The 21,014-nt window shown below is 42.6% G+C and overlaps 2 protein-coding genes across 4 annotated transcripts in view; one reads left to right on the forward strand and one right to left on the reverse strand.

The window, feature by feature from the left end:
• Positions 1-18,974, forward strand: LOC110494162 (acyl-coenzyme A thioesterase 1). 2 transcript variants are annotated; one of them, XM_021568958.2, is made up of 12 exons: positions 1-138; positions 11,415-11,536; positions 14,430-14,636; positions 14,776-14,875; positions 15,209-15,429; positions 15,587-15,762; positions 15,884-16,000; positions 16,304-16,389; positions 16,558-16,651; positions 16,957-17,037; positions 18,136-18,271; positions 18,639-18,974. In XM_021568958.2, exons 2-12 carry the CDS (start codon positions 11,434-11,436, stop codon positions 18,749-18,751), a joined length of 1,434 nt encoding a protein of 477 aa, XP_021424633.2. In that variant the 5' UTR covers positions 1-138; positions 11,415-11,433; the 3' UTR covers positions 18,752-18,974. The 2 variants fall into 2 exon arrangements, with proteins under 2 accessions (XP_021424633.2, XP_021424634.2); XM_021568959.2 differs by lacking the exon at positions 1-138 and adding an exon at positions 11,137-11,324.
• LOC110494165 (protein S100-B) overlaps positions 18,417-21,014 on the reverse strand; it is a 5,880-nt gene continuing 3,282 nt past the window's right edge. For both annotated transcript variants that reach the window (XM_021568967.2, XM_021568965.2), the window contains exons 2-4: positions 19,993-20,136; positions 19,076-19,241; positions 18,417-18,727 (exon numbers count right to left, since the gene is read on the reverse strand). In XM_021568967.2, coding sequence (XP_021424642.1) covers positions 19,092-19,241; positions 19,993-20,121 — 279 coding nt within the window. In that variant the 5' untranslated portion in view covers positions 20,122-20,136 and the 3' untranslated portion in view covers positions 18,417-18,727; positions 19,076-19,091. The remainder of the gene's footprint in view (positions 18,728-19,075; positions 19,242-19,992; positions 20,137-21,014) is intronic.

Genomic DNA, 21,014 nt, shown 5'->3' on the forward strand with positions numbered 1-21,014 from the left:
AGTAATGTATTTAATTCTTCTGAGACTTTTATTTTGACACACATTTCTTTCCTCCGTTTCTCCCACTTTACTGGATGGGCCCTGAAAGTTTGCAGGGTCAGGAGGAAAGTTTCTAGCGATCAACACAGCACATATTAGGTAGGTCTCCAAGACAATGCCATATCAACGTTTTGAAACAATTACCGTTGCTTAAATGCTTTGCTTACTTCTCTCTCACAAGTAATGTAAACCACTACTTCAAGGTAAACCACTACTTCAAGGTCTCAGAGCAAGTGACGTCACCGGTTAAAAACGCTATTTAGCGCGCACCACCGCTAACTAGCTAGCTATTTCACATCTGTTACAATTGCAAGCAACCTAGTGTAACAGCCACAGTTGTTCAGGTTGCGTATGTTTATAAGAACTGTGGCCGGGGCGTTCGTACACTTTAGTTTAACTTTACTCCGAGATATGCTGGCATTACATAGTTCACATGGCATATCACTCCTACCGCCTGGCTACTGTAAAACATGAGACTGTAATCCCACAGTGCCAATACATGGACTGGATTATGGCATAATGCCCCAGGACTACCTGACATGATGACTCCTTGCTGTCCCCAGTCCACCTGGCTGTGCTGCTGCTCCAGTTTCAACTGTTCTGCCTTATTATTATTCGACCATGCTGATCATTTATGAACATTTGAACATCTTGGCCATGTTCTGTTATAATCTCCACCCGGCACAGCCAGAAGAGGACTGGCCATCCCACATATGCTCTCTCTAATTCTCTCTTTCTTTCTCTCTCTCGGAGGACCTGAGCCCTAGGACCATGCCCCAGGAATACCTGACATGATGACTCCTTGCTGTCCCCAGTCCACCTGACTGTGCTGCTGCTCCAGTTTCAACTGTTCTGCCTTATTATTATTCGACCATGCTGATCATTTATGAACATTTGAACATCTTGGCCATGTTCTGTTATAATCTCCACCCGGCACAGCCAGAAGAGGACTGGCCACCCCACATAGCCTGGTTCCTCTCTAGGTTTCTTCCTAGGTTTTGGCCTTTCTAGGGAGTTTTTCCTAGCCACCGTGCTTCTTCACCTGCATTGCTTGCTGTTTGGGGTTTTAGGCTGGGTTTCTGTACAGCACTTTGAGATATCAGCTGATGTACGAAGGGCTATATAAAATAAATTTGATTGATTGATTGATAATGTTCACTACATTATACCTATTATTTTGTGTAAATGGGGATAAGATGGACAGGTTTGTTCATAACAAATAAATAAGGTTAATAACAAGATGCAATCGTTTGCCGTTAGAGAAAAGAGAGAACATCAATTTAGTTTATCTTTGTGTAGCTGATTTGAAATGGCTAGCTAGTTAGCAGTGGTGCGCGCTAGTGGCGTTTCAATCTGTGACGCCACTTGCTCTGAGACCTTGAAGTAGTGGTGCAGAGCGTCCCTGGTTCGCGCCCAGGTCGGGGCGAGGGGACGGACTAAAGTCTACTGTTACAAGGGTTGCGGCTTTTGTGGAGCGATGGGTAACGATGATTCGTTTGCATTCTAAAATAATTAGAAACATGCATCTATTTCCTAGGCTGTATTATCAGATCAAATTGTATCAGTCACATGCTCCGAATACAAAGGTATTTCAGTGAAATGCTTACTTATGAGCCCCTAACCAACAATGCAGTTTCAAAAAATACAGATAAGAATAAGACATAAAAGTAACAAGTAATTAAAGAGCAGCAGTAAAATAACAATAGTGACACTATATACAGGGGGGTACGATTACAGAGTCAATGTTTGGAGGCACCGGTTAGTTGAGGTAGTATGTACATGTAGGTAGAGTTAGTGACTATGCATAGATGACAACAGAGACTAGCACTGGTGTATAGAGGGGGTGAGAGGGGGGGGGGGCACTGCAAATAGCCATTTGACTAGATGTTCAGGAGTCTTATGGCTTGGGGGTAAAAGCTGTTTTAGAAACCTCTTGGACCTAGACTTGGTGCTCCGGTACCGCTTGCCGTGCAGTAGCAGAGAGAACAGTCTATGACTAGGGGGGCTGGAGTCTTTGACCATTTTTAGGGCCTTCCTCTAACACCGCCTGGTATAGAGGCCCTGGATTTCAGGAAGCTTGGCCCCAGTGATGTACTGGGCCGTTCGCACTACCCTCTGTAGTGCCTTGCGGTCGGAAGCTGAGCAGTTGCCGTACCAGGCAGTGGTGCAACCAGTTAGGATGCTCTCGATGGTGCAGCTTTAGAACCTTTTGAGGATCTGAGGACCCATGCCAAATCTTTTCAGTCTTCTGAGGGGGAATAGGTTTTGTTGTGCCCTCTTCACAACTGTCTTGGTGTGCTTGGACCATGTTAGTTTGTTGGTGATGTGGACACCAAGGAACTTGAAGCTCTCAACCTGCTCCACTGCAGCCCCGTTGATGAGAATGGGGGTGTCCCAGGGTCCTTAGCTTATTGATGAGCTTTGAGGGCACTATGGTGTTGAACTCTGAGCTGTAGTCAATGAATAGCATTCTCACATAAGTGTTCCTTTTGTCCAGGTGGGAAAGGGCAGTGTGGAGTGCAATAGATATGGCATCATCTGTGGATTTGTTGGGGCGGTATGCAAATTGGAGTGGGTCTAGGGTTTCTGGGATGATGGTATTGATGTGAGTCATGACCAGCCTTTCAAAGTAAAAGTATTTCATGTCTACAGCCATGAGTGCTACGGTTTGGTAGTTGTTTCGGCAGGTTACCTTAGTGTTCTTGGGCACAGGGACTTTGGTGGTCTGCTTAAAACATGTTGGTATTACAGACTCAGACAGGGAGAGGTTGAAAATATCAGTGAAGACACTTGCCAGTTGGTCAGCGCATGCTCGCAGTGCACGTCCTGGTAATCTGTCTGGCCCTGCAGCCTTGTGAATGTTGACCTGTTTAAAGGTCTTACTCACATCGGCTGTGGCGAGCGTGATCACACAGTCTTCCGGAACAGCTGGTGCTCTCATGCATATGTCAGTGTTATTTGCCTCAAAGTGAGCGTATAAAGTAGTTTAGCTCGTTTCACTGGGCAGCTCTCGACTGTGCTTCCCTTTGTAGCCTGTAATGGTTTGCAAGCCCTGCCACATCCGATGAGCGTCAGAGCCAGTGTAGTACGATTCGATCTTAGTCCTGTATTGATGCTTTTCCTGATTGATGGTTTTTCGGAGGGCATAGCGGGTTTTCCTATAAGCTTCCGGGTTAGAGTCCTGCTCCTTGAAAGTGACAGCTCTAGCCTTTAGCTCAGTGCGGAAAACTCTCTCGGTAAGTAGTGTGGTCCACAGCTTATCATGAGATACACTACCTCAGGCGAATTAAGTGGACACTTCTGATGACGTCTGACGAGTATACGCTTGCAGGGCGAGGGAAGAAGGAATGATTTTTAAACGGACCGCCCTTGCCCGGAAATTCGACACTCATTCATTCTGCGATGATTGTGTTTTCAGCCACCGGTAGCTTGTGGGTGCTATATGCTCTACAGTCAATTATGATTGCATATCTACTTATGTTAACTATATAATTATTAATATACTGTATGCCTACTGTATGATAGCTAGCAAATTAATTAGCTAACTAACGTTAGCCTGCCTAGCTGGAACTTCTGAAGGAAAATGTTTTATTTCTACAATTTCCAAAAGATAACCAAACAAAAACATATTTACTTTTTACGAGACATATTTGTGCCGTCATGTGCATTAGTAGCACAATTTGCATTCATTTTTACTTACACTTGTATGTTGACTTCTCCATTGATGTTGTTTTAAAGTTTTGGCAGACCTTTCTTCGCGGATGTACAATCATCGCAAATTGAATTATGGGGAGTTTCAGGCCCCGGAGTGAACATAATTGTACACTCGCAAACTCAACTAAAAACGAGGGCTGAGGGGCTTACGTTGCAAACTTCCCTTGCTTGGCTAATCATTTGGACCGCCCTCCAAGGTGGTATCAGGGTTTCCCCCAAGGGCATAAGGGCTCGCCCCACCTGCCCTGAATGGCGGGTTGCCACTGTAGTATTTTGCTCTATGCCATCTGATCCGGAGCACAGTTTAATAACAGTAGAACAGACAATTATAGGCTACTTCTCCAAGTCTGAATACTGTCATTTCAAATTTTTCAAGTAGACAATATTTAATTTCTAAACAAAGTAAATATTTGTATAACCTTTGCAGAATAAATTCCTCACCTTCTCTGGCCTCACCTTTTTCCCAAAGTATCCTACAAACAAATACCATGTGCATCTCTCATTTAATTGGGACTATTAGATAGGCTATTATTTAAAGTATTTTGCTCTAAGAATAAGATAGAGATGGTGGTTTATAACATACTGTATAATTTAACAGGTGAACTGACAGTATTGTTTTGCATTGAAGTGTGTATGGCCAGCACTGTAAGTAGACAGTGTTTCAGAATTCGCAGGCAGTGCAGCGTATAGGTTCAAGGAAAAAGTCAATACAAAACATTAGACACTAACAAATGATCAAACTATCTGTTTACAGGTCCTCAGCAATTTGAAATAGATTTTGTCCTTCTGAAACATTTTGTTTGTCAGATAGCTGAGGCCTACAGCAAATGTCACTACAAAAGTATAACATTCTGCCATCAAACCTCCAAAGACATTTGATCAAGTTCGCCATTGCTATTTCCTTTAGAAACTGCCTCGGCCTAATTCTAATACTAATACTTCCAAAGTATACAACAAATAGGGGTGTTATTGCCACCATAATGATGGGCATTTTTCAGGTGAAGCTATAATGCTCGTTCACGCGTGCAGTTTCAAAATGCCGCGATTCATCTAATGGCATTGAAGAGTATACCACCCCAGTCACTCGCTTCATCAATAAGTGCATCGATGACGTCATCACTACAGTGACCGTACGTACATATCAAAACCAGAAGCCATGGATTACAGGCGACATCTGCACCGTCATAAAGGCAAGAGCTGCCGCTTTCAAGGAGCGGGACACTAATCCAGATGCTATGCCCTCAGACAAACCATCAAACAGGCAAAGCGTCAATACAGGACTAAGATTGAATCCTACTACACCGGCTCTGACCCTCGTCTGATATTTTTTTATTTTATTTTTTATTTCACCTTTATTTAACCAGGTAGGCAAGTTGAGAACAAGTTCTCATTTACAATTGCGACCTGGCCAAGATAAAGCAAAGCAGTTCGACACATACAACGACACAGAGTTACACATGGAGTAAAACAAACATACAGTCAATAATACAGTATAAACAAGTCTATATACGATGTGAGCAAATGAGGTGAGATAAGGGAGGTAAAGGCAAAAAGGCCATGGTGGCAAAGTAAATACAATATAGCAAGTAAAACACTGGAATGGTAGATTTGCAATGGGAGAATGTGCAAAGTAGAAATACAAATAATGGGGTGCAAAGGAGCAAAATAAATAAATAAATAAAATACAGTAGGGAAAGAGGTAGTTGTTTGGGCTAAATTATAGGTGGGCTATGTACAGGTGCAGTAATCTGTGAGCTGCTCTGACAGTTGGTGCTTAAAGCTAGTGAGGGAGATAAGTGTTTCCAGTTTCAGAGATTTTTGTAGTTCGTTCCAGTCATTGGCAGCAGAGAACTGGAAGGAGAGGCAGCCAAAGAAAGAATTGGTTTTGGGGGTGACTAGAGAGATATACCTGCTGGAGCGTGTGCTACAGGTGGGAGATGCAATGGTGACCAGCGAGCTGAGATAAGGGGGGACTTTACCTAGCAGGGTCTTGTAGATGACATGGAGCCAGTGGGTTTGGCGACGAGTATGAAGCGAGGGCCAGCCAACGAGAGCGTACAGGTCGCAATGGTGGGTAGTATATGGGGCTTTGGTGACAAAACGGATTGCACTGTGATAGACTGCATCCAATTTGTTGAGTAGGGTATTGGAGGCTATTTTGTAAATGACATCGCCAAAGTCGAGGATTGGTAAGATGGTCAGTTTTACAAGGGTATGTTTGGCAGCATGAGTGAAGGATGCTTTGTTGCGAAATAGGAAGCCAATTCTAGATTTAACTTTGGATTGGAGATGTTTGATATGGGTCTGGAAGGAGAGTTTACAGTCTAACCAGACACCTAAGTATTTGTAGTTGTCCACGTATTCTAAGTCAGAGCCGTCCAGAGTAGTAATGTTGGACAGGCGGGTAGGTACAGGTAGCGATCGGTTGAAGAGCATGCATTTAGTTTTACTTGTATTTAAGAGCAATTGGAGGCCACGGAAGGAGAGTTGTATGGCATTGAAGCTTGCCTGGAGGGTTGTTAACACAGTGTCCAAAGAAGGGCCAGAAGTATACAGAATGGTGTCGTCTGCGTAGAGGTGGATCAGAGACTCACCAGCAGCAAGAGCGACCTCATTGATGTATACAGAGAAGAGAGTCGGTCCAAGAATTGAACCCTGTGGCACCCCCATAGAGACTGCCAGAGGTCCGGACAGCAGACCCTCCGATTTGACACACTGAACTCTATCAGAGAAGTAGTTGGTGAACCAGGCGAGGTAATCATTTGAGAAACCAAGGCTGTCGAGTCTGCCGATGAGGATGTGGTGATTGACAGAGTTGAAAGCCTTGGCCAGATCAATGAATACGGCTGCACAGTAATGTTTCTTATCGATGGCGGTTAAGATATCATTTAGGACCTTGAGCGTGGCTGAGGTGCACCCATGACCAGCTCTGAAACCAGATTGCATAGCAGAGAAGGTATGGTGAGATTCGAAATGGTCGGTAATCTGTTTGTTGACTTGGCTTTCGAAGACCTTAGAAAGGCATGGTAGGATAGATATAGGTCTGTAGCAGTTTGGGTCAAGAGTGTCACCCCCTTTGAAGAGGGGGATGACCGCAGCTGCTTTCCAATCTTTGGGAATCTCAGACGACACGAAAGAGAGGTTGAACAGGCTAGTAATAGGGGTGGCAACAATTTTGGCAGATAATTTTAGAAAGAAAGGGTCCAGATTGTCTAGCCCGGCTGATTTGTAGGGGTCCAGATTTTGCAGCTCATTCAGAACATCAGCTGAGCAGATTTGGGAGAAGGAGAAATGGGGAAGGCTTGGGCGAGTTGTTGTGGGGGGTGCAGTGCTGTTGGACCGGGGTAGGAGTAGCCAGGTGGAAAGCATGGCCAGCCGTAGAAAAATGCTTATTGAAATTCTCAATTATGGTGGATTTATCAGTGGTGACAGTGTTTCCTATCTTCAGTGCAGTGGGCAGCTGGGAGGAGGTGTTCTTATTCTCCATGGACTTTATAGTGTCCCAGACCTTTTTGAGTTAGTGTTGCAGGAAGCAAATTTCTGCTTGAAAAAGCTAGCCTTGGCTTTTCTAACTGCCTGTGTATAATGGTTTCTAGCTTCCCTGAACAGCTGCATATCACGGGGGCTGTTCGATGCTAATGCAGAATGCCATAGGATGTTTTTGTGTTGGTTAAGGGCAGTCAGGTCTGGGGAGAACCAAGGGCTATATCTGTTCCTGGTTCTAAATTTCTTGAATGGGGCATGTTTATTTAAGATGGTTAGGAAGGCATTTTAAAAAAATATCCAGGCATCCTCTACTGACGGGATGAGATCAATATCCTTCCAGGATACCCCGGCCAGGTCGATTAGAAAGGCCTGCTCGCTGAAGTGTTTCAGGGAGCGTTTTACAGTGATGAGTGGAGGTCGTTTGACCGCTGACCCATTACAGATGCAGGCAATGAGGCAGTGATCGCTGAGATCTTGGTTGAAAACAGCAGAGGTGTATTTAGAGGGCAAGTTGGTTAGGATGATATCTATGAGGGTGCCCGTGTTTAAGGCTTTGGGGAGGTACCTGGTAGGTTCATTGATAATTTGTGTGAGGTTGAGGGCATCAAGTTTAGATTGTAGGATGGCTGGGGTGTTAAGCATGTTCCAGTTTAGGTCGCCTAGCAGCACAAGCTCTGAAGATAGATGGGGGGCAATCAGTTCACATATGGTGTCCAGAGCACAGTTGGGGGCAGAGGGTGGTCTATAGCAGGCGGCAACGGTGAGAGACTTGTTTTTAGAGAGGTGGATTTTTAAAAGTAGAAGTTCAAATTGTTTGGGTACAGACCTGGATAGTAGGACAGAACTCTGCAGGCTATCTTTGCAGTAGATTGCAACACCGCCCCCTTTGGCAGTTCTATCTTGTCTGAAAATGTTGTAGTTTGGAATTAAAATGTCTGAATTTTTGGTGGTCTTCCTAAGCCAGGATTCAGACACAGCTAGAACATCCGGGTTGGCAGAGTGTGCTAAAGCAGTGAATAGAACAAACTTAGGGAGGAGGCTTCTAATGTTAACATGCATGAAACCAAGGCTATTACGGTTACAGAAGCCGTCAAAAGAGAGCGCCTGGGGAATAGGAGTGGAGCTAGGCACTGCAGGGCCTGGATTCACCTCTACATCGCCAGAGGAACAGAGTAGGAGTAGAATAAGGGTGCGGCTAAAAGCAATAAGAATTGGTTGTTTAGAATGTCTGGAACAGAGTAAAAGGAGGTTTCTGGGGGCGATAAAATAGCATCAAGGTATAATGTACAGACAAAGGTAAGGTAGGATGTGAATACAGTGGAGGTAAACCTAGGTATTGAGTGATGAAGAGAGAGATATTGTCTCTAGAAACATCATTGAAACCAGGAGATGTCATTGCATGTGTGGGTGGTGGAACTAATAGGTTGGATAAGGTATAATGAGCAGGACTAGAGGCTCTACAGTGAAATAAGCCAATAAACACTAACCAGAACAGCAATGGACAAGGCATATTGACATTAAGGAGAGGCATGCTCAGTCGAGTGATCAAAAGGGTCCAGTGAGTGGAGAGGTTGGTTGGGGGTCACGGCGATTTAGACAGCTAAATCGGTAGCAAGCTAGCATAGGAGCAAGCTGGCATAGAATGGAGGTCTGTTATTAGCCAACTCTTGCGTTCCGTCAGTAGATTAGTGGGTTTCCGTGTGGTAGAGGGGATTAATCCAAATCACACAACAACAACAAAAATAAAAACAATAGATATAGTTATAGAGGCCCAAGAAGAAAAATAAATAAAATAAATTAAAATAAAATAAAAATTGTCCGATTGTCTATTCAGATAGCAGCCGATAAGATAGCCAACGGCTAGCAGGCCGCAGATGGGCGCCCAGGCAACGTTGCGCCGGAGGAGCCAGCCGGACAATTCCCTCGGGTAGACAACGTCGGCAGTCCAACTGTGAAGGCCCGGTGGGGCTCCGCGTAGGCAGCAAAACGGGTCCGGATAGGTGACTGCAGCCCAGGAGTGATTGATGGAACTCTTCAGCTGGCTAGCTCCGGAACAATTGATGTTAGCTCCGGAATCGACGAAAGCTGATAGTCACACGGATAGCAGCTAGCTAGCTGTGAGATCCAGGTATGGATGTCCAGAGCCAGCGGCCGAAATCCGGTATGTTCCGAGCCGCGCTGCGCTGCACCGCGCCGTACAAAACTGGCGATAGATTCTCGAGCCAAAGGACAGCCGATGACCACAAACCGTGGTTAGCTGAGTACTAACGATTAGCCAGTAAATAAGCTAACTAGCTTCTGAACCAGCTTCAGAGTAGCTTCTGGACCAGCTTCTGGCTAGCTCCCGGCTAGCTTCTGGCTAATTTCTGGCTAGCCTCTCGGAGGATTACAGATCTGAGGTAAATAATACTTTTTTATATAAATATAAATTGGTGAAGCGGATTGCAGGAGAGTGTTCTGAAGATGAGTTTTTGGAAAATTAAAAATGTATGTGAAAAAACAGTTGTAAATATATTTATATACACGACAGGACGAGGACAAAAATACGTCTGAACTGCTATGCCATCTTGGGAAAAAAGATAATTGGCAGGGCTTGCAAACTATTATGGACTACAAAGGTAAACCCAGCCACGAGCTTCCCAGTGACGCGAGCCTACCAGATGGGATAAATGCCTTTTATGCTCGCTTCGAGGTAAGCAACAAGGAAGCATGCATGAGAGCACCAGCTGTTCCAGACGACTGTGTGATCACACTCTCCTTAGCCGATGTGAGCAAGACATTTAAACAGGTTAACATTCACAAGGCCGCAGGGCCAGACGGATTACCAGGACGTGTACTCAGAGCATGTGCGGACCACCTGGCAAGTGTCTTCACTTACATGTTCAACCTCTCCCTGACCGAGTCTGTAATACCTACACATATCTAGCATACCACCATAGTCCCTGTGCCCCAAAAAAGCAAAGGTAACCTGCCTAAGTGACTACCACCCCACAGCACTCACGCCGGTAGCCATGAAGTGCTTTGAAAGGCTGGTCATGGCTCACATCAACACCATCATCCCGGAAACCCTAGACCCACTCCAATTCGCCTACCGCCCCAACAGATCCACAGACGACGCAATCTCAATCGCACTCCACACTACCCTTATTCACCTGGGAACACCTATGTGAGAATGCTGTTCATTGACTACAGCTCAGCGTTCAACACCGTAGTGCCCACAAAGCTCATCACTACGCTAAGGACCCTCAGACTAAACACCTCCCTCTGCAACTAGATCCTGGACTTCCTGATGGGCCACCCCCCAGGTGTTAAGGGTAGGCAACAACACATCTGCCACGCTGATCCTCAACACGGGGGCCCTTCAGGGGTTGGTGCTTAACAGCTTCTACCCTCAAGCCACAAGACTGCTGAACAATTAATCAAATGGCCACCCGGACTATTTACATTGAACACCAACCCCCTTTGTTTTTACACTGCTGCTACTCTACTCGCTGTTTATTATCTATGCATAGTCACTTTACCCCTACCTACATGTACAAATTACCTCGAATAACCTGTACCCCCACGCATTGACTCGGTACCGGTACACCTTGTATATAGCCTCATTATTGTTATAACTTTTTTTATTATATTTTTTTACTTTAGTTTATTTAGTAGATATTCACTTCACTCTATTTTCTTAACTGCATTGTTGTTTAAGGGCTTGTAAGTAAGCATTTCACGGTAAGGTGAAATTCGGCACATGTGCCGTTGTATTCGGCACATGTGACAAATTAAATTTGATTTGACGGGGCTGATTTATAACAGGAAACATGCCTATGTATGGTGTGCTCCAAATATAAATCTCAATATATTTGTATGTGCACAGTCTTTTACGAAATGGTGCATGCAGATATTTAGTGTGAAATGGTCGCAACAGTTATAAATGAGGCCCCAGGTACTCTAATAAAAAGTTCACTCCCGAAACAGTGACATTGGGCTGGGAAGTTGGCAAGTTGCACAAGATAGAGGTTGAAGTTCAGTCTCAGAGAAAAAATAACTACCGTGAGCTAAAGAAACATTACTTCAATACTAGGCTACTCGGGGTAAGACAACAAAAACTCTCACAAACACTTAATAATATTTTATATTCTCATCTGTATGTTTGATCATTGCACATGTTCTTCTCTACATAGGGAGTACTGACTGGCTAGCATGCTTAGAGCACACATGTGTGTGTCGGTGCTATGTCGTCTCTCAGACAAGTTTGTGCTTCGGTGGATCGACAGGAAGATAGGATGTGTCCAACCTGCAGTTGGTAAGAAAGTGATAGATTAAAGTGATGCTACAAAGGTTTTGTTTACTTTTAAGCCAGAAGTTTTGAAAGTAGCGCTCAAGAGCCAAAAAGGGTTCCAAACATTGTGCACACGTCACATACATGTAACTGCCTACATAAAGGAAACACTTGAGTAAATGACGGATACAAAGTATATTGCAAGCAAGTGCTTCCACACAGGTGTGGTTCCTGAGTTAATTAAGCCATTCAAATATCCCATCATGCTTATGTAACCGGTGCTGTACTGCACCTCTGCGTTGTGTGTGATCGATTGAGACTAAAGACATGGACTTCGGAGATCAGGTTGTTTTAATATATCAGAATTCTCTCACATTTGTAGAGCACAAATATGTTCTGCCAATCGTCACCTCTTTTCTACAACAGACGCACAATACAAATGACTGGGATCAGTCGAGAAGCTAGCCATCGTTCACACATACAATACCTTAGCTAGCTAGTAACCACATGTTGAATTCAGAATGTTAATATCATCCTAAGTACAATTGCATCAACAATACCATACACTTATGAGTAAATTCTAAATATACAACATTATTAATGAAGACGACAGAAAAAGCGTGCCTACCTCTCCTAGTGCATCAAACTGATTTCAGCAGGGCAAAACGTAAATATGCGTTCCCCTATTCCCAGGATGCAGGCATGCATAGTAACAAATCAACATGCTATATTAATATCTGAACCTGGTGAAATTCACAAAGTATTTGAACAACTATTACACTTAGGGTCATGTATAAAAAAAACATTTTTAAAAGGGTAGCGCTATCTGGAATCCTTGTAACCATAACCCTTACCATTTTAAATTTCAACTTCAATGGGGTAGGGAAATCCCAAGGATTCTGGATAGCAAGGACCCAATAAAAATGCCATAACCCTTACCATTTTGGGCTAAAAAGCCCAAAATCCAAGAAAACTCAGTCAAATTCTGTCAACAATCAGCCCCTTGAAGAAAACGAATGCCCGTTCCAAATTTGCCAGAAGATACCGACCCTACCGTTATGCTAGTTTACACTGAGCTGCACTGAGGTTGGAACGCAATTGTAGTTAAATTAAGATCTGGTGCCGGAGCAAGATATGGGTCGGAAAACTCAAATTTGATCTTTATCCACACTGCTCCATTGAGAAGATTTATATACTGCTAGTGTTCCCGGAAAACGGCCCTTTTTGCCCTCATGCTAGCAAGCAGTAGCCACCGTTGCCATTTTGGAATGGCAGTGTCAACATATCAGCTCCTTTGTTGTTCAACACCACTCGCCATTCCATTATGGCTGCTGTGGCTACTGGTATCTATCATGAGGACGAAAAGGGCAGTTTTATGGGAAAACTAGCAGTATTTCAGTCTTCTTGATGGAGCAGTGTGGATAAAGGTAACATTTGGAGTACAGTGGCATATCCCATCCCTGCATTGAGGTAGATTTTCCGACCCATATCTCGTGTCGGCTCCATGGTGTCTTAATGTAACCATGATTGCATTCCGACCTCAGTGCAGCTCAGTGTAAACAAGCGTAATGGTAGCGACGGCATCTTCTGGCAAGTTCCAAATGATCCAGAAATTTGTACATCTGTACAAAAAATCTGTACAATTTGTGGAATGATATCCTAATATAAAAATTTTATTCTCAAAATTAGAAACATGGTAGACTAAATTATTAACAGTTTTATTGTTTTACAAGCTGCCTTCCCCGGGCGAGAAAGCCAAAGTTTTTCCAGCGAGCAGGAGTCACCTGTCAATTTGATCATGCGATTACAGATAATCCTGAATGATGAGTGAGAAAGTTACAGGTGGTCAAAGATCATACCCCCAAGACATGCTAACCTCCCCTGTTATTAGTAATGGTGAGCGGTTAGCATGTCTTAGGGGTATGATCTTTGACCACCCGCAACTTTCTCACTCATCATTATTCACAATTCATACAGGATTATCCGTAATCATGGGAGTATCCACATTCATTTAGAAGTGTTACATAAACACTGTATATTCTATTCTTATTTACAATAAAAGTGACTCCAAAATGACACCATACATTATTTATCATTGGGCACAACATAATCTGAAACACAACCAAAACAAACTACAAATGCACACATCAAGTTTGTAGAGTCTCAAGCTTGATGTAGGCATCGCGTGCTAGCAATATGCGACCAAATACTACAAATACTTTTCACTACTCTAATACACTATAAGTGCATTTGTCCAAATACTTATAACACCTTCAAATGGGGGAACTAGATGTACTGTCTCCTCATAGGAAACATTTGATCACAAATCCAAAATGGTGGAGTATAGAGCCGAATTAAACGTTTTAGCTCCACTGTCCAAATAAGTAGAGGAATGTATGTATGTATGAATTTGTGGATATCCATCATCCATTTTGCATGATGATGTGTTATGTCCTCCAATTTGCATGATATGTTACGAATTCAAATATATAGAATTTGAAAATGCGCGTTCACTAAGTATTGCGTGCCTTTCTCCGACAGGAGAAGATTACAGATGGTGTATTATGAGCCGTACATTGACACATCAAGTCCAAAAAGGAAGGTTTAAAAAATACTGATGTAGTTTTCTTTCTCCGTTCATACACTTTAAAAGACGTCATGTCCCTCTGGAAGCTCTGAAAGCACATTACATTGACCAAACTTTTGTCCTTGTCAATACAGATGATGCTCTGTGACTATCTTTCTTTTTACCTTGACTTTCCCACATTTTCCATTTACTGAAACACCTGTGTCTCACCAGGGCTATGAAGCAGCCACAGTCTACCTCCTTATATCTTGTCCTTTTTAAATTGTAAATAAATTACATGAAGTGCAAAATCCCTTGTTTGATCCCATGTTGTTTTGGTGTGCTTCTTAGGCCAAGTGAGATGGAAGACATGTAGACCAGCTCCCTTTTTGACAGCCAAGCCCAACCGCGCCCTCATAGATGAGCCAATTACCCTAGAGGGACGTCACCTCCCCCCTCACTCACCTATTACGGTGCGTGCCCGCATGCATAACGAGGACGGTGACCTGTGGGAAGCATTTTCTCACTACAACACAGATGGGAGGGGTGTTGTCAACTGTGAGTCACGTGACCGAGCTACAGTATGCAGGGACTGGGAATCTGATAGCAAATAGTTGTATTTGAACTATCATACTCTCCTCTCAGACTACCTCACCCTCTCTTCATTCTCCCTCACCTAACTCTCTTCTCCTCACAGTGACCAGAGATGAGTCTGTAGGGGGTTCCTATGTGGGCTGTGAGCCCATGGGACTATTTTGGGCCCTGCAGCCTGCACCTGGAGAGAGAGAGGGTCTGAGGTGGGAACAGGGATAATAATTAACAAATCATGCAAAGCCATGGACACATTGAATATGATTGAGACACATGCTTTTGATCAACAAAGTCAATCAACACAAAATATATTTTTTAAAAGGATAGTTAATAAAGAATAATACAATTGTTTATATATATATATATATATATATATATATATATATATATATATATATATATATATATATATATATATATATATATATATATATATATATATATATATATATATATGGTCCAGGAGGGGTTGGATACAGTCTTTGTTTTGTATGCAAAGCCCATGACAGTGACAGTTTCATCTGCGTATTTTCCCACAGGCTGCGGAAGAAAAACGTTGAGACTCCGTACTCTGTACAGTTGTCCTTATTAGAGGGTCACATTCCGGTTCCATCCAGTCATGGTTCCAACAAGGAGCAGCGACAGAGAGGGGAACAGGAGCTGGCTGCAGTGACTGTGGAACGCTGGTACATGGCACCAGGGGTCCGGAGAACAGAGATCCGGCAGAACGGAGTAGTGGGGACCTTGTTCTTACCCCCAGGTTTTTTGTTGTTGTTAAATTGTACATATCAAATCATGTTTAGAATCTTTGATTATAGCACGATATATATTACAGGGTGTCTTTACATAAAGTATTATGACTGAGACTTTATTCCAATACTCAGGGTATTTGGTGTTTTCTGTTGTTGCCTCCATAGGTCCAGGTCCATTCCCAGCCATGGTGGACCTGTGGGGTATGGGCGGGGGGCTGATAGAGTACCGCTCAGCCTTGTTTGCTTCCCGAGGCTTTGCCAGTCTCTCCCTTGCCTACTTTGGCCATAAAGACATCCCTGGTCCACTCAACACTATCAATGTGGGAGATGCCTACTTCAAGGTAATAAGGTGGTAGTGCTATGTTTCAAAGTACCAAGGTGATTCACCCCTGTATGTACCTAACATTCTGGCACCTGAGCAAAACTTTATTTTCGCCTTGTTTTCTCCATGGGCATTGACAGACTGCGTTACAGTTTCTCCAGGACCACCCCCAGGTGTGTGGGGACAGGATGGGGGTCATGGGCCTCTCGTTCGGGGTCTACCTGGCTCTGCGAATCGCCACTCAAATTGATTTCAATGTAAGTCTGGCCATACAACCCCCTGAAGCGGTCATCTGAATTATTGTTTACCAGTCATCAAACAACTATTAGCCTTGGAAATTTGAAATGTTTATACCTCTTGTGTTGTGATCAAAAACCGTTATGTCTGATGTAGCCTGAGGTGGAATGACCAGCATTTGGGCAAATAAGAAAGTAGAGATTAAAGGCTATATTCAAATATGAAAGGCCTATTAGTATGATGAGTAATATGAGTCTCCTTGTAGGACTGCATCTGGTTTGAAATACCTGGTATTCCCATTCACTCATTTTTTTCTCCCTCAGCCCAGGTGTGTGATCGGAGTGAATGGTCCAATAGGAAGTTTCAACAAATTCTTGGACAGGGACGGCATGACAGAAAGCTTTGAAGGGTTAGTTACCATGCAAACGTATAACAGAAATAAGGTTTGAGAATGAGAGTATGCCTGAAAAGATGACTTGACAGAAACTAAATTAGGCCATTCTCAATCTATTGTGTTATTGCTTAAATAGGGATGCTGCTCTTTTCTTATCCCACCCACTGTTATATTATGTTATAGGAATCAGACGCACTGGAGTTACGATGAAGAGGGCTACGTCAGTTTCAGAGAAGTGACCACGCCCAACAACATTCCACCTGAGAACAAAGCAAATGTACGACCTTGAGTGACCCTCTCAAATATTGATAGGGTCAATAACCCCCTCCAGCCAGCTGCACAGAATTGTAAAATAAAAAATAAAAAATTCAAGCAGAACATATTTTATTTTGAGAATCGGTGTGAGGAGTACTTGTGCATCTTTTGTGGCAATTAATGTAGAATTTGATTCAGAGGGTTACCGGTACATTAGCCTCATCAAGGCTTCCCTAATTGGAAAGGAGGCGTGACAATAACTTGATTTGGAGGTATTGCTACACAAGACTACCTGTACATCTACAAAGATATCATCTATCTGTGCAGGTTGAAAACCTGTGCTGCCCCCTACTGTACATTGTGGGTGAAGACGACTTGAGCTGTGCAGCTATTGAGAACGCAGATGAGGTAGGCCTACTTCATGGGATTGCCTTACCATTAAACTACAATATGGCATACAATGGTAGTATATACAGTTATGGCCAAATATATTGGTACCCTTGCACATTTCTTAAATAAGTCCTTATTTCTACTAAAATAACTTAAAAAAATGTTTTAAAGTGTGTCACCATTACATTGTTATTGTATTTTCAACATTTCAGAACCACTTTTATTTTTGTAAACTTAAGTTTGCAATTTTAATTGAGAATATAAAGGCAAATGGTATGGGCTTAATTATTAGCAACCCAGACCTAGTACTTGGTTGCACAGCCTTTGGCCAAGATAACTGCAGACAAATGCTTCTTGTAGCCATCATTGAGCTTTGTACACCTTTCTACTGACAATTTGGGGCCACTTTTGAGTAGAAAACTTCCATATTTGAGGGGTGCCCTCCACCAACTGCTGTTTTCTGGACTCTTCTGTAGAACAGTCCTTCTTAACCATTCCTGGATGCTTTTTGATGTGTGTTTGGGGTCTTTGTCCTGCTGGAAGAAACACAACCTTCAATGATGCCTTGTGCACGTTCAAGGCGTCTAGTACTAGAGGCAGCAAAGCAACTCCACAGCATTATCAAACCTGCCCCATATTTGATTGTAGGGAGGGTGTTCTTCTCATTGAATGCTTCATTTGGTCATCAGTAAACACAGCGTTGATTTGTATTGCCAAAGCGCTCTTAATTTTGTTTCAATTCAACACTTCCCCCAGAATTTAGGTTTATTTTGCATGCAGTTATCTTGGCCAAAGGCTATGCAACCAAGCAACCACTAGCTCCTGGGTGCCAATAATCTTCTCCATGCCATGTTTTTATTTTCTTTACAACAATAAATGTGGTTCTGCAATGTTGAAAATCCAATAACAAGGTGTGACATCCAAATGTTTTTTTTTTTTTTTTAAATTTCAACTTATTTTTGAAGAAATTGGGAATTATTTTTTAAAAGTACAAGGGTGCCAATATATTTGGCCACAAATGTGTGCTAGTCATAGCTGCTGAGAGTAATAACTTTTCCAATGTCGAAGTCAAAAGCCGTGACCAGTTGAATGAACAGATATTTCCTTGGTTTTCAGATTGAGAAGAAGATTAAAGATGCTGGTAGATCCCACCTGTTCACCCGCTTGTCATACCCCGGTGCTGGTCACCTGATTGAGCCGCCCTACACCCCCAACGCCCGAGCCTCCATGTGGACCACACAACCCAAGCAACGTGGGTGGTCCTCTCCTCCCATACACACCTTCACCTCTCTTTCATATTTAGTTTGTCATGCAATTATGACCTTGTTTTCAGTGATACTTTTTTTTTTACAAATAGTCATGATTGTATCCTAAAATGATAATCATACTTTGAAAGATTTGTCTTGAAGAACATTTATCAGTCCTTTATTCTTGATTTATATATCCACTTACAAGCACTAACATATGTATTCAAATTTAAAGGGTTTCCAAATAAGGGTATTTGACAAAATGGTAATAGACATTATAATTAACATACAGTATCTCAGAAATGAGAGAACTACATTATGATTTGTATTTTCAGGTTATTTTCCATGCTGTCCTGTTGTTTTTCCATATAGTGATCACTCTCTGGGGAGGGCACCTGGCACCCCACGCTGCCGCCCAAGAGGACGCCTGGAAGAGGACCCTGGAATTTATGGAACGCCATCTAAGGGGAAAGGAAGACAAATAGCCTTTTGACCACTTTGGGATAGAATGGTCCATCTCATATGCATCACTCCTCAATGCAAGACTCAAAACTCACCCAACTGTCCAAATTCAAGTGGACTCAATGTTTTCTTTCACTATTTTCACCATACAGATTTTTATGTAAGTGTCTATGTATTGTTGTCATTGATTTGTTAGATTTTTATAAACACAACTATTATACCATAATAAAATCAATGTAATGTAAACAAAGTTGCTTTATCATCATTACATCATCTTTATGTGAGAGGGTTACACAGTATGCATGTGTGTTTTGCTGGTCACACACAGACACTCGCTGAAGTCTTACCCTTTACATTGTGTCACTAACGGTGGTGATCCGTGCTGAAGAGATCATGGCACGCTGATGTCATCATGGCGATCAGAGCGATAAACTCTTGGAAGTCGATCTCCAGGTCTCCGTTCTGGTCCAGGTCTGCAAACAGCTCATCCAGAGTCTCTTTCTCTTGGATATTCTTAAGAGACAAGAACAGTCAACTGTGAAGAGTAATCTGTGTCTGATTAAAACTTAATTTAGGACATTTTTAACTCAATAACCTATGGGCCCATACATGCTTATAACAAGTAATAAAGCATTCACCTGCAGGCTTTAAGTAAAGTGTAATCATATAATAATCATATAGTACTCATGTCAATCATTACAATCAGCAGTTTAATATAATTCATTATTGTATCATTTTTTAATTCCTAAAGAAGGCTAAAAAATAATTCCTATTTTTCTAATTGGATGTAGGCCATTGGTATAACACCATGATGACACACTCCAGCTGAATTGAAATGATAGAGGGTGTTGTCATATGTAGTAATATACTCATTAGAAAAGACATATGGGCTGTCCCAAATGGCATCCTATTCCCTATTATAGTGCACTACACTTGTCCAGGGCCTGTACTGCTCTAGTCAAAAGTAGTGCACTATATAGGGAATACACTCTTAGAAAAAAGGTTATTCGGCTGTCCCCATATGAGAACTCTTTTTGGTTCCAGTTAGAAAGAACCCTTTTGGGTTCCATGTAGAACTCTCAGTGGAAATGGTTCTACATGGAACCCAAAAGGGTCATTTATACCCTGGAACCAAAAAGGGTTCTTCAAAGGGCTATCCTAGACCTAGATGGTGACAGTCAAAGATTTATTTTAGGTTCTAGATAGCACCTTTTTTCCTAAGAGGGTAGGGTTCCATTTGGGATACACACAGAGAGTGCCTCACAATTATGAAGTGACTCATCTCATTATTGATAAGATCTTTGAGCTCTGCCTTCTTCAGCTTGCACTTGTGGCCTGAGTATTTATGGAACACATGGATGATGGCGATCATGGCACTCTCTAGCTCTGACATGTTCTGCTCAGTTCTCTGTCAGGAACACAGAACCATATAATTACATATAGAACATTCCAGGCACAGAAGAGACACAGCAAGCATAAATCACCTTTCAAATATATGTTTAAAAGGCCCAGTGCAGTCAAAAATGTGATTTTTCTGTGTTTTATAGGAACACCTTCCTAATATTGAGTTGCACCCCCTTTTGCTCTCAGAACAGCCTAAATTCGTCAGGGCATGGACTCTACAAGGTGTCGAAAGCATTCCTCATGTTGACTCCAATGCTTCCTGCAGTTGTGTCAAGTTGCCTGTATATCCTTTGGGTGGTTGACCATTCTTGATACACACGGGAAACTGTTGAGCGTGAAAACCCCAGCAGCGTTGCAGTTCTTGACACACTCAAACCGGTGCGCTTGGCACCTACTACCATACCCGTTCAAAGGCATCTTTTGTCTTGCCCATTCACCCTCAAATGGCACATATACACAATCCATGTATCAATTGTCTCAAGGCTTAAAAATCCTTCTTTAACCTGTCTCCACCCCCTACAGTGATTGAAGTGAACACTAAGAGGTTGAAATAAAAGAGTGAAATTGTGAAAATGATGACAATGCACTTTTAGTGTAAGAGCTGTTTGAAAAGACTGCCTGAAATTTCTACCTGTTTTGGTGGGATGGAGTTTTGGCCTGCCTGGTGATATTACCAGGCAGTAAATTAGTTAATAGACCAAAACGAAAGAGCGTTCCAAACCTCTTTGCCAATAACAGCTAGTTTTCAGTTTTCCACTCCCGACTCAGACCACTCCCAGACAGTCCTAGCTAAATTCTTGCTTGAGAATTGCTCTTTGCTATTTTTGTTTCTCTTTGACCATTTAATTGAAAACAAACACAGTAAGGAACTTAGTTGTTACC

The sequence above is a fragment of the Oncorhynchus mykiss genome, chromosome 17 (genome assembly GCF_013265735.2).
Source record: "Oncorhynchus mykiss isolate Arlee chromosome 17, USDA_OmykA_1.1, whole genome shotgun sequence".
Taxonomy (NCBI): Eukaryota; Metazoa; Chordata; class Actinopteri; order Salmoniformes; family Salmonidae; genus Oncorhynchus; species Oncorhynchus mykiss.

What these genes read in the sequence shown, in the direction of transcription:
- LOC110494162 (XM_021568958.2), top strand. Translation starts at nt 11,434, where the DNA reads ATGCTTAGAGCACACATGTGTGTGTCGGTGCTATGTCGTCTCTCAGAC. An exon ending in GGAGAGAGAGAGGGTCTGAG is followed by an intron (nt 14,876 to 15,208) that starts GTGGGAACAGGG and finishes ATTTTCCCACAG; the next exon opens with GCTGCGGAAGAAAAACGTTG. An exon ending in GACCTTGTTCTTACCCCCAG is followed by an intron (nt 15,430 to 15,586) that starts GTTTTTTGTTGT and finishes TTGCCTCCATAG; the next exon opens with GTCCAGGTCCATTCCCAGCC.